General features: G+C 39.5%; 1 protein-coding gene across 3 annotated transcripts in view; it reads left to right on the forward strand.

The window, feature by feature from the left end:
- Positions 1 to 11,326, forward strand: part of EML4 (echinoderm microtubule associated protein like 4) — a 170,595-nt gene extending 159,269 nt beyond the window's left edge. For 2 of the 3 annotated variants that reach the window (XM_023512055.1, XM_003787871.3), the window contains 4 exons: positions 3,889 to 3,976; positions 4,515 to 4,613; positions 7,712 to 7,842; positions 8,489 to 11,326. In XM_023512055.1, coding sequence (XP_023367823.1) covers positions 3,889 to 3,976; positions 4,515 to 4,613; positions 7,712 to 7,842; positions 8,489 to 8,962 — 792 coding nt within the window. In that variant the 3' untranslated portion in view covers positions 8,963 to 11,326. Of the gene's footprint in view, positions 1 to 3,888; positions 3,977 to 4,405; positions 4,476 to 4,514; positions 4,614 to 7,711; positions 7,843 to 8,488 lie in introns of those variants that run through there. The other variant, XM_023512056.1, reaches the window with a different exon arrangement.
- Positions 11,327 to 13,846: the final 2,520 nt, after the last annotated feature.

Consider the following 13,846-nt stretch of genomic DNA (forward strand, 5'->3'; position numbering starts at 1 on the left):
GGATTATAGAAAATTTTATCTGTTCTCTATAAACTATTCTTGAATGTAATGTAATCTTATTTAAATTTTCAATATGGTATTTAAGGGCTTGATAAATAGCTCTAAAGTCATCTGAAAATTTTCACATACCTCAGAACTATCACAGTTGCTGGGAATAGGCAGATAAGACAAATGGAACAGCAAAGAGACTCCAGATACAGATCTGTGCTTTTCTGGAAATTTACTAAATAATAAAAGGAGAGAGAATGAAATCAATAGAGAAGGAATGCTTTCTCTTCTACCTGCACTATCTGTGTGTCAGGTACTAGCCACAACTTTCTATTTATAACATTAGTTCCCTGGAAGCACTGGCCATATTTCAGGTATTTAGAAACCACAGGAGACTAGTTGCTACTGCAATGCAGAAAGTTTCATTGTTCATTACAGCTCCCAATGGTAAGGGGTTGCTTGGATACCTAAGACAAAAGTTAGATCCGTAAATCTAGGCCTTGTTATTGTTTTTAACTCCTCAGGTGATTTTTACATCAGTTGCAAACCTCTAATATAGTTGATGATCCTCCATGCAGTTAGCAAAGATTTAACTCAGATTCTTTCTCCAAAGTAGGATTCTTTTTTTTTTTTTTTTTTTGAGACAGAGCCTCAAGCTGTCCCCCTGGGTAGAGTACTATGACATCACAGCTCACAGCAACCTCCAACTCCTGGGCTCCAGTGAGTCTCCTGCCTCAGCCTCCCAAGTAGCTGGGACCACAGGCGCCCACCACAACGCCTGGCTATTTTTTGGTTGCAGCCGTCATTGTTGTTTGGCGGGCCCGGGCTGGATTCGAACCCACCACCTTAGGGGTATGTGGGCTGGCGCCTTAGCCGCTTGAGCCACAGGTGCCAAGCCCCAAAGTAGGATTCTTCACTCCTTCGCTTGTGATGATTTTTGTGGTTACACCATTTAGCTACTTAATGGCAATAATAAAAGGGCCACTTAGAAAACTTTCCTGTTTCTTTTCAAGGAAAATTACACTAGAATTTGCTCCAACTATGTTTGTGCCCATGGGTGAAGTCTGAGTCTATTTTTCCCCAAGCTGTGCAGATACTCTCAGTGGGTCTGTGAGTTGGGTGGGGCAAGGACATTCTGAGGTGGTATCTTGGGAGGTAAAATTATAGACCCCCAACAGTTGCATTAAATGTTTTGTTGGCATTGATATTAGAGAGAAGATACTGTTTTCCAATATGATTTCATAACTTCTGCAAGGTCTTTTCTAAATTTGGGGACTTTCCTACTCAAGAGTCCTTTTTGAGGATACTATTGATTTACTTTCTGAACACATTCTGTATCCAGCATAGATGTGACTTACATGAATATTATGTATACATATAATGCTTTTGATACTCCTCTGGATAATGCTATTATAAAGGCTTTGCACAAAGAGGCAGATAATACTTTTAAGTACTTCTGTATTTGGATGAATACTTCTCAAAGGACTGTACTTCACTGTGATTAATTTGTTTAATCCTTCGTTCATGTAGCAATAGTTGTTTTTGGTTTTGTTTTTCTTTAATTTTAGAAGCATGGCTTCCCCAGACATCAGAGCCAGGCTTCAGGTCCATGTGTACTATGAAAAGGGCTGTGTGGACTCCATCTCCTTGCCAAACTAAAATAGCCTATAACCCCATGCATCTTTCTGGCTCTGATAATTGATTTTCTTTTTAAGTTGGTAGGTTCCTGGCTCAGCGCCTGTGGCTCAAGTGGCAAAGGCACCAGCCACATACACCTAAGGTGCAGGGTTCAAATCCAGCCCGGGCCCGCCAAACAACAATGATGGCTGCAACCAAAAAATAGCCGGGTGTTGTGGCGGGCGCCTGTGGTCCCAGCTACTTGGGAGGCGGAGGCAGGAGACTCGCTTGAGCCCAGGAGTTAGAGGTTGCTGTGAGCTGTGATGTCACAGCACTCTACCCAGGGGGACAGCTTGAGGCTCTGTCTCAAATTAAAAAAAAAAAAAAAAGTTGGTAGGTTCCTTAGGTGCCTACCAAGTGATTCCCAAGGTGTTTTCCAAAATACTATCGGATCTCTGGTAGTTTCAGAAAGCTTCACAGGTGTCAAATGCTACTATGCAGCACTGTGGTGGCGATTATAGCTCCAGAAAGGTTTGGGGACACACTATTCGACCTCAGAAGGGTCCTAGAATATATAGAATGCCTTGAGTAAATTATTTAAAAATAGTATCTAAGGTACATTGAATTTATTAACTTGAAACATAAAATCATATAAGCAGAAAACTAGTAATTCAGAAAGTACACTAGGAATTAAACATGTTTCACCAGTGACTATAGGAGATAAAAGTGAATTCACATCTCTGTTGACTTTGGTAAACCATAAGAACACTGCAATTTATATGAAATAGTTTATTGCAAGTCATCAAATGCTTTTATGTGAAGCCAAAAAAATTCAGCATTTAGCAGGGTATTTTTGTTTCAATTCCCACAGTGTTAATAAATCCAAAGCAGAAAAAGATCACTGTTTTCCTGCTTAAGAAATGTTTTTGTTTTTGTTTGGCCAGGGCAGGGTTTGAACCCACGACCTCCGGTATATGGGGTCAGCGCCCTACTCCTTTGAACCACAGGCACTGCCCAAGAAATGTTTTAAGGAGTCAGATGAATTCTGTTGGGTCCAGCTGTTCTGAAGGAGTACAATGTTGGATGACTTTTCCCAATTTTCATATAACTATATGGGTGCCATATTCCTCAGCCTCTAAGGTGTACTATGGACAGTCAAGAAACAGCCCAGGAAAACTGCATTCCTTGTGCATAGCTTGTAACAATACTTAATTTTCAAGAATGAAGTCACTCTAATAGGAACATGAGTGACTTGAAATAAGTCCTGAAGGTGTGATGTGTTTTGCAGTGGCCTTTAAGATACAAGTTTAAGGCGCTGTCTTGTTAGAAATACCTAGGCAGGGCTCGGCGCCCTATAGCTCAGCGGCTAGCATGCCAACCACATACACCTGAGCTGGTGGGTTCGAACCCAGCTTAGGCCTGACAGAGAACAATGACAGCTACAACCAGAAGATAGCAGGGTGCTGTGGCAGGCGCCTGTAGTCCCCAGGTACTTGGGAGGCTGAGGCAAGAGAATCGCTTAAGCCCAAGAGTTGGAGGTTGCTGTGAGCTCTGATGCCATAGCACTCTACCAAGGGTGGCATAGTGAGACTCTGTCTCAAAAAAAAAAAAGAAAGAAATGTCTAGACAGGTAGTAGGTACTAGTTTTTGGTATGTATGTAAAGAGGCCAACAGTATTCTCCCAAGTTCCAAGTGCTTAATGTTTCCATTGTGGTGAGATCCCTTTAGTTCCAAATTCTCTAACCCAGCAGTTCTCAGCCTGCGAGTCATGACCCCTTCATAATAATGAAAACACATCCTGCATATCATATATTTACATTACAATTCATAACAGTAGCAAAATTATAGTTATGAATTAGTAACAAAAATAATTTTATGGTTGGGGGTCACCACCACATGAGGAACTGTATTTAAAGGTTGAGGCATTAGGAAGATTGAGAACCACTGTAGTCTAACCTGACAAGGCATCTTCACATACCTGCATCTTTGGCTGCCATCAAGGTAGAGTAAAAAAAGAACTACAGGGCGACTCTGGTGGCTCAAAGGAGTAAGGCCCCGGCCCCATATGCCAGAGGTGGCAGGTTCAAACCCAGCCCCGGCCAAAAACTGCAAAAAAAGAAAGAACGAACTACAGGTGTACTATTCAATTCTAGAAGCTGTGATACTGCTTCCTATCCTTTAAGAATTCTGACAGATGGGTATTCAGAAAACATTATTGGCTATTAAAGTATTTATTATTTAAACCTCTAACTGCTTTTTAAAAGTTTATTTGTTATTCCCTAGGGACATTCCAGCTATATTACACACCTTGATTGGTCCCCAGACAACAAGTATATAATGTCTAACTCTGGAGACTATGAGATATTATACTGTAAGTATGAATGATCATTTGCAAGCTCAGATGTATGTGTCTGTCAGGGGTGCTAATGAATATGCTGCATGGAATTTGATTTGTGCAGAAAATGCATGCCAGCCTCTCTAACCTGACAAGGCATATATTACTCTGAACTAAGTAATGAGAATCTCAAATGTGGTTCACTTCTCCAAGAAAGTAATGAATTAATTTAATGGCATAGAACTGAAGCACATGTAGCAATAAGAAGTTCCTCAGTGAGATTGATGCTGCTCTGAATGGTTTTTCATTTAACAACTTTTCCTGGAAGCAGGGAGGAGCATAATGGATAAGCATTTATGCTTTTCAGAGGAAAAAAAACTTCATGGGGAACAGTTTGTAGTTCTGTAAACCCTGTTAAAGTAAACACTTTCTTTTCCTTTTTAAATGTGTCTTAATGTTTTTCAGTGTATGGATTGTAAATACAAGTAAACGTGGCTAGTTTGAATCGAGATGCACTTTCAGATACATTTGTACACAAGCACTATGATTATCCTTCCTGTTTCTAAATTTAAAGGGGACATTCCAAATGGCTGCAAACTAATCAGGAATCGTTCGGATTGTAAGGACATTGATTGGACGACATATACCTGTGTGCTAGGCTTCCAAGTCTTTGGTAAGAACATGACACCCGATATGAAGCGGCAGTTTGTGGGGAGTTCATATGTAACATTTACTTGCTTAAATTTATAAGTGAAAAATAGTGTATGCATGTTCGTTAGTTCTATCATTATTAATGCCAGTTTCAGAGAAATTAAATGTGCTAGGACTGAACCCAGTGTGGGATTTATTCTCTGCAGAATCTAACACTTTTGGTCCCTAATACATATGAAAGACCATTAAGGCTTGGTGCCTGTAGCTCAGCAGCTAGAGTGCCAGCCACATACACCAGGGTTCAAACCCAGCCCAGGCCCGCCAAACAACAACTATAACCAAAAAGTAGCCGGGTGATGTGGTGGGCACCTGTAGTCCCAGCTACTTGAGATGCTGAGGCAAGAGAGTTGCTTCAGCCCAAGAGTTTGAGGTTGCTGTGAGCTGTGATGCCATGGCACTCTACTGAGGATGACATAGTGAGACTCTGTCTCAAAAAAGAAAAAAAAGAAAGAAAGACCATTAAAAGGAATTTACATAGTAGTACATACTATCTTCCCATTTTTTTCCAGCTAAAATTTGAAGTTTTTAAATTTATAAAGGCATTTTTAATAGCACTGTTGAGATATTTATGTACCAAACAATTCACCTATTTAAAATGTATGATTCAGTGACTTATATATATTCACAGAGTTGTGCATCCTTCACCAATATCTAATTTTAGAACATTTTCATCACCCCAAAAAGAAACCTTGTACCCAATAATAGTCACTCCCCATCTTTCCTATCCTCTACCCACCCAGCAACTACTAATCTACTTTATTGATTTCCCCATTTTGGATAGTTCATATAAATGGAATCTTACAATATGTGATCCATTGAGACTACTTTTTTTATTTAGCATAACACTTTCAAGGTTATTCCATATTGTAACATACATCAGTACTTCATTCTTTTTGTGGCAGAGTAATAGCCCATTGTATGGATATACGTGTGTATGCATTTTGTTAAATCCATTCACCTGATGGACACTAGTTGTTTCCACTTCCCAGCTATTATGAATGAATAACACTACTGTGAACAGTCATGTGTAAATCTTTACATAGACATGTTTTCATTTCTCTTGGGTATATACCCAGGAGTGGAATTGCTGCATCAAACAGTAACTATATGATTAATCTTTTAGGAACTGCCAGACTATTTTCCAAAGTAGTTACACCATTTACATTCCCACCAGCAGGGTATGAGGGTTCCAGTTTCTCCCTATCTTTGCCAGTATGGGTTGTTCTTATTCTTCTTCATGGGGATGTCCAGTTGTCCCAGCACTATTTGTCACAATATAAAGGCATTTTTAGTAGACATCATTTAAAGATAAAATTTGGAGGTTATTCCTAGTCTGATGTTTGAGCTTTTCTAGAAATTGTGACAACTTCCTAAGCCCTTCCCAGTCTTTAGGTATCCTTCTAAAAGGGTTAGAGGATAAATGGGATGGACAACTAAAATAATATAGCCTTGTTTGCAAAGACATTGCACCTGGAGCCAGGTGCTCACACCTGTAATCATGGCTGGCACTTTGGGGAAAGATCCTTGGGCCCAGGAGATGGAGACCAGCCTGGACAACACAGTAAGACCCCCTCTATAAAAATAATTTTTTTCTTTAATTTTTTCTTTAATTTTTTTTTATCTCTATAAAAAAAAATTTTTTTTAACTAACTGGGCACAGTGGCATCCACCTGTGGGTCCTGGCTACTCAAGGAACTGAGGTAGGAGGATTGCTTGGGCCCAGGAGTTCAAGGCTGCAGTGAGCTATGATCATGTGACTGCACTCCAGCCTAGGTGACAAAGTGAGGCCCTGTCTCTGGAAACCCCCACACAAGTGCTATTAAGGCAAAGAATCTTAAAAGGCTAAGAAGAAATTAAAAACAATCCTGACTTATCCATAAACCAGCTACATTATTCTGGGTGAAAATGCAGTGGCTCACAGCTAGTAATGTCCCTGGTTATTTTAATGAGATAGTATTTATTTACTTATTGAGAGAGATCAGTTTTAACGTTTAGACATGTTTTTAGCAAATTTACCAAAAATATTTCTCTGCATATAACCACAGGAAACCAACATCTCCAACCCTTAAATGTTCTATAGTTTTAATCTAGCCTCATAGAGAAAAATTATTTTGAACATAATGATTAGTGTCTCAAAATGGGACATAAATAATATTTATTCTATGGAATAACAGCTTGACTAGAGATGGCCTGTGTATTTCCATAATAAACTCTTTGAAATCTTCTTGGAGGTGCCAGCCTAAAAGGAAACCTAGCGAGTCCACTTGACAGTTTAGTGCTGCGGCTTGTTTTTGAACCTTGTTATGCACTCACCCCTTCAACTAGACTTTTTTTTAGGAAGAACATATAGCTGAGGATGAGTTATACTGAAACTAAAATAAATTATTAGCACCACCTGCTGGTTACTGTTGAATACTATTGCATCTTTAAGTTTTCCATCTTGAGACTATTTTGGTTTAACTTTACTGTTAAGTTAGATTTTGAGTAAAACTTCGTCATCTCAGTGAAGAACAGTGGTTAGCTGCTAAGAACTCTGTAAAGGACTAGTACTCTGGGAGGCCAAGGTGGGTGGAACCCTTGACCTCAGGAGTTCGAGACTACCCTAACCGAGAGCAAGACCACATCTCTACTAAAAAAAAAAAAAAAAATAGAAAAATTACCCAGGCATTGTGGCAGGCACCTATACTCTCAGCTACATAGGAGGCTGAAGCAAGAGGATCACTTGAGCCCCAGGAGTTTGAGGTTGCTATGAGCTATGACTCTAGGGCACTCTTGCCCTGGCAACAGAGGAAGGGAAGGAGGGACGGGGGACTTCTAAGGGAAATGTAAGCAGCTAAGAGTTTGAACACAGGTAAAAGTTAATCACATTCTAGGGCGACGCCCTGTGGCTCAAGGGAGTAGGGCACCAGCCCCATATGCCAGAGGTGGCAGGTTCAAACCCAGCCCTGGACAAAAATTCCAAAAAAAAAGTTAATCAGATTCCAAAGTAAAAGACACATATGTAGCATCAGTAATATTTTTAGGCTAATTTTTCTATATCCCTGTGTTTCCATATCAAAGGTGTCTGGCCAGAAGGATCCGATGGGACAGATATAAATGCACTGGTGCGATCCCACAACAGAAAGGTGATAGCTGTGGCGGACGACTTTTGTAAAGTCCACCTGTTTCAGTATCCCTGCTCCAAAGCAAAGGTGAACTCATTTTAATGGAAACTAATGTTCTTGGGCCTTTAGTTTGGGGATGATTTTGTCATTGGCAACAAAATACTTGCAGGGTTAGTAATTACTCTCCTTGCTACTCCGATGCCCAGAGGGAGGGCAAAGGCCATCTGCAAGCATCCACACAGGCTGCCTTCCTCGCTAAGGTGAGAGCTGCAGAGGTGGCAACCGAGGATGTGGTATCCTTTTTGTTTATTGCCAGTATCTTCTGATATTTTGGCAATTTTAAATTTTCTCCTAAATATATTATAGATACACAAGCAACATTATAAATTAATGGGACTAAATCTATTATCCTGTCAACTGAGTAGATTCTGCCCTAGCTATGTCAAAATAATAGTTGATAAGCTCTTACAAGCATACCGACCAGCATCCAGGATAGGACTTCTAGTTATTTTTTTAAACATACAGTGCCAAAGTACAAGTGTCCAACTATTCTGTCTTGTTTCTCCTATGAAAAGAGATATTCCTCAGATTTGATGACTTACAGCTTTGAATGACCTGTTTCACAAGCTGAGTTATCTCCCTTAAGTCTAGTCACCTCCATTTCTGTAAACAGGCCAGGCATATAAAGAATTTGAACTTAATTTTCCCTTTCTGTCTGATTTGTTTCTTGTAGGCACCCAGTCACAAGTACAGTGCCCACAGCAGCCATGTCACCAATGTTAGTTTTACTCATAATGACAGTCACCTGATTTCAACTGGTGGAAAAGACATGAGCATCATTCAGTGGAAACTTGTGGAAAAGTTATCTTTGCCTCAGAATGAGATTGTAGCAGATACCGCTCTAGCCAAAGCCCCCGCCTCTTCCATTGAAAGTGTCATCCCATCTAATACTCCCACACCACCTCCTTCCCAGCCCTTAAATGAGACAGCTGAAGAAGAAAGTAGAATAAGCAATTCTCCCACACTTCTGGAGAATAGCCTGGAACAGACCGTGGAGCCAAGTGAAGACCACAGTGAGGAGCAGAGTGAAGGGGGCAGCGAAGATCTTGGTGAACCTATTTATGAAGAGCCATCCGAGGAGATGAGTGAGGAGCAAAATGAAGCTGCCCTTCCCAAGAACCAGCAAGCCCCTTCATCCTTGTCCTAACACCTTGGCCTCAGGGTGACGTTTCTACTTCAACTGCATGTGATTCTGTGATAAAGTTCAGATAACAGGATGGGCAGTGATGGAGAATCACTATTGATTGAGATTTTAGTTTCCATGTGATCTGTTTTCTTCAGTACTCTTATCTACATTCTCTCAAATGCAGCCAACCTAAAGGTTCAGTTTGGTGTGCATTGAAAATTAACCAAACTAAATAGTGGAAGACTGAAACATTATGTCTCAGAAATTACTGTGTATGTAAGTGATGTGATGTAAATACTGGAAACAAAACAGCAGTTGTATTGATTTTGAAAATAAACCCCCTTGTTATCTGAACGTGTTTTCTTCAGGAGCAACCAGAAGCATCACAAACAGTTACTCATCTGCGGGCTCAGACTGTGCTACTTTTATTTCCTGAGGCAGAAAAAGAAACCAGAAAAAAAAAAAGTGTGCTCTTATTGAGATATCCTCCCACTCCAAATATCTAATAGAAATTTTTTAATTAAGAAAAATGTCAGTATTGCCAAGTGCAATGGTATTGCCTTCTTGAATAATAATGCTGTTCTCTTACACTACTAGATGTCCAGATGTGCTCGTTAGTCTACTATATAGGTGCTACCTTTTCTAAGTCATAACAACGAATAGTCCCTTAATTTCTTGTGTGCAAATCTAGTTTATCCTACAACCAAGGAAGCATTGGTTTGTTAAAGAGCTTTTAATGTATATTAAATGATTAATACTCAGAAATGATAGATTCCTCTAAGGAGTCCTTTACCAGCCTAAACATTCTTAAATGTTTGGCAAATGAATGGAAGAAAAAAACCACATGCCTTTAAAACTAAACTGTAACAATTAGCTGGCTAATTTTAGCTTAGCCTTCATCATAATTTGTTCCCTTAATAACAGGAGAAATATAAATATAGTAAGTTTAAATGATTTAATTGGTGCTTGAAAATTCATTCGTTTAGTTGTAATTTTTATACAAATTATACTGAGGGATAAGATAATTCAGCAAACTACAAATACTTTTTTTACAGAAATGTGAATGAAAGTCACAGTAATTTTTTATAAATTGCGTACTTAACAGACTTGCTGTATAGTAATTTTTTTCTGGTAGAGCTTCTTTCTGTAGGCCTTGCAAGTCTAATGTGGCTATCCTGCTTTTGGGGGCAATGCCATGTATTATTATGCATTGGAAAGGGTTTTTTTTTTTTTTTTTGAAGTTTTGTTGGCCAACTATTTTTCTTAAATACATGTTTCCTACTTTAAAATCATCACTGACAAATATGCATTTCCTATATATTTGTTTATACTTTGATTATAAAATACTTTTTATTTTTTACCTTGCTGCATGTTTTGATACTTTTTATTTTTTTGGTCAGATCATGTTTAGAAACTTTGGATGAATTCATAAGTCTTAAGTATGCAAGCGTTTACGTGATTGTGCCATTCCAAAGTGCATCAGAACTGTCATTCCCTTCTAATACCTTCTCAGGAGTAATACAGATCAGGTATTTCATTGTCATTTGGTAATATGAAAACTCCAGTGAACTCCCAAGGACACTTAACAACATTTATATTCACACTCTCTGTATGGAAGGGTGTGGGTGTGTGTGAAGGGACGAGTGGAGACATTTAATCTGTGTTTATGTATATCTCTAGACAAGATATGCACCACATTGAAAATACTCATAGTAGGTTTCTGTGTATAGATACATGTCTGTGTATATCTCTTCCTTTTGTTTACAACTGTTCAAAAAAAAACCTCAAAGTAGTTCTTTTCAAAAAAAGAGATTCCAAGTGACCCAACTTTTTCCAGTATGTTCTGTACAAAGTTATCAAGAGAGCACCAGTAAGTATCAGGCATATACACACATACCTATTAGCAGTGCTGATTAAATCACCAGATCAGTACATGCAATTCTCTGCAAGAAAAATACTATGAGATGAACAAGCAATTCTTGGAACAGAAAGCGCATACCTTTAAGTATGTGGGGGATACAGCTCTCAGTGATAAACAAGAAGTTTATTTGAGGACATTGGACACCTTTGGGTTGCCATGTACAGTGAGAGTTATAATCCAAATACTTTCGGGTGGTAGTTCAAAAGACACTACTAATATGCAGAAAGCATTCCAGCTATCTAATGCTGGCAACTACTGTTTAATGGTCAGTTAAATCTGTGATAATGGTTGGAAGTGGGTGGGATTATAAAATTGTAGATGTTTTTAGAAAAAACTTTTGTGAATGAAAATGAATCCAAGTGTTTCATGTGAAGATGTTGAGCCATTTCTATCATGCATTCCTGTCTTATGGCAGAAAATTTTGAAGATTAAAAAATAAAATAATCAAAATCTTTCCTCTGTCTCTAATGTGTCTTAATTCATTCTTCATTTATATTGCTAGTTTCCATGACTATTCAATTACCAGAAGACATAATAATTCAAAAGGAAACATTTATCAATTGACCACTTCTGTTGCTATGGATAAAATCATTCTGGTAGTAACAAACTCTGTCTCATAATGTTAGAGGAAATTACTTCTGATTTATGTTTCCATTTAACAGGGGAATAGCTTAGTTTTAATTTATTTCATGTCCACCTTCTCTGATGATTAACATTTAACAATCCTGGTGATCCTGGTTACCTGCCTGACCAGGCTGCCTCCCAGTGTTAGCCTTAGTGAAGTACTTGAACCCAGTGGGCCACGGCATTCTCTCCTTTCCCCCATTTCTCCCATGTAGCTTAGTAACACAGATCTTCTGTATACCACAGTCAAATTGGCTGCTACAAATTTTTTTTATGAAGAATTAATAGGTTCAGAGTATTTCAAACATCCCCCAGTCTCACAATCATGGAAATGATGGGGCTTTCGTTTTTGCCTTAATCATTTTTGGTGAGTATATTCACAGCTGCTTCTATGTATTAACCCATGAGAGACTATCCTGAGAGAAGAACTCCATTTTCACTGATTTGGAGACAGAATGGCAGGTGAACCCACTAAAGAATGATTTTTCTTAATAATGAGGAAATCCAGAAAAACTCATCTACAGGGACATAATTATGAATTAAGTTTTGGATACATCAAGGTGTTAGTGTAACTTCTAAAAGGAACTTGATTTCCTTAGGTGATACACAGGGAAATTGAGAAAGGGCCTCTAATAGTCTAGATCCTCAGTCCAGAAGTGGGTGAATCTGCTCCACACAGGGATGCTGCACATGTGTCACACCAGGGCCTGCTGGAAAAGTCCCTTTGTCCAAGACCAGTCTTTAGGAACCACAGAAATAGATCTCTAGGTGTTCTCCCTCCCCCACCACCACCAAAAAGGTGCAGCCCTTTGCAAAGGGGCAGCTCCTCTTCTCACAGGGGCTCAGGTAAGGTTAACGCGTTTTACGCTAATTGGTTAGCTTTTTCCAAAGAAAACCTGCATTTCTACTTTATTCATAGGCCCTTACACCTTAAAAACACTCACATAGGCTATGTGTAGTAACTCACACCTGTAATCCTAGCTCTTTCAGGGACTGAGGTGGGAGGACTTCTTGAGGTTGTAGTTCAAGACCAGCCTGAGTAACATAAGCCCTGTCTCTACAAAAAAATAAAACAGGAAAAATTAGCTGGATGGTGGAAACTTGAGGACAGGAGTTGGAGGTTGCAGTGAGCTATGAAGATGCTCCTGCACTCTAGCCTGGGCAACAAAATGAGAACATGTTTGGGGGGGGAGGGGCTGTAATGAAAATAAATTTCTCAGCCCAGCTATTTTTTTGTTGTAGTTGTTTGGCAGGCCTGGGCCAGGTTCGAACCCACCAGTCCTAGTGTATGTGGCCAGCGCCCTAACCACTGAGCTATGGGGGCTGAGCCATGTACTACGTATTTTTAAAGGCTAAACAATTCATTTGTTCCCAAATCCTCACCCCTCATATGTCACAAAGCATCAGAATTTAAAAATCCATCACGAGCCCTATTGGATCCTGATTTCAAACACATTGTAGGAAAAAAACATAAGATAACTGGGGAAACAATAATATTAAGTAATTGTTAATTTTTAAGTATGATAATGGTATTGCAGTTTTTTGAGATAGTCTCTGTCAGCCTGGGGTAGAATGCTGTGGTGTCTTCACAGCTCACAGCAACCTCAAATTCTTGGGCTCAAGCGATCCTCATGCCTCAGTCTCCCAAGTAGCTGGGACTACAGGCAACCACCAAGTTTTTTTTTTTTTAAGGACAAGTGAAAAATTACCTCAGTCTAAAAAAACCTTACCAATCCAGAAATACGGCAAACAAAAAAAAGGTACTGCATATGTATTGCAAAGGACAAAAACGTGAAGAGAAAAAAACCTCAGGTGCTCAATGGTTAAATATGGGTCAACCCTGTAACGAGAGGCCATTCAACAGTAGCTGACAACTTAGCATGTTATCAGTTAACATCCACTCAGTCCTCTCAATAATCCTTAATTCCATTATCTCCATTTTACAGATGAGGAAACTTGAGGAATAGAGATGCCAAGTAACACCCTGACTACACTGGCAAGTGGCTGAGTGCTGATTTGAAGCCAGATACTCCTGCCTCTACAGTCCATGCAGTTAGCCACTGTGCTCTCCTGCTGTGGAATATGTGTACTGTAGAATAATGATTCTTAAAAAGAATGAAATGGGGCGGCACCTGTGGCTCAGTGAGTAGGGTGCCGGCCCCATATGCCGAGGGTGCCGGGTTCAAACCCGGCCCCAGCCAATAGCTGGGCATTGTGGCAGGTGCCTGTAGTCCCAGCTACTTGGGAGGCTAAGGCAGGAGAATAGTCTAAGCCCAGGAGTTGGAGATTGCTGTGAGCTGTGACTCCATAGCACTCTACCAAGGGCAATAAAGTGAGACTTTGTCTCTAAAAAAAAAAAA

Source organism: Otolemur garnettii, unplaced genomic scaffold (assembly GCF_000181295.1).
Source record: "Otolemur garnettii isolate 467f Iridium unplaced genomic scaffold, OtoGar3 scaffold00024, whole genome shotgun sequence".
NCBI classification, from domain to species: domain Eukaryota; kingdom Metazoa; phylum Chordata; class Mammalia; order Primates; family Galagidae; genus Otolemur; species Otolemur garnettii.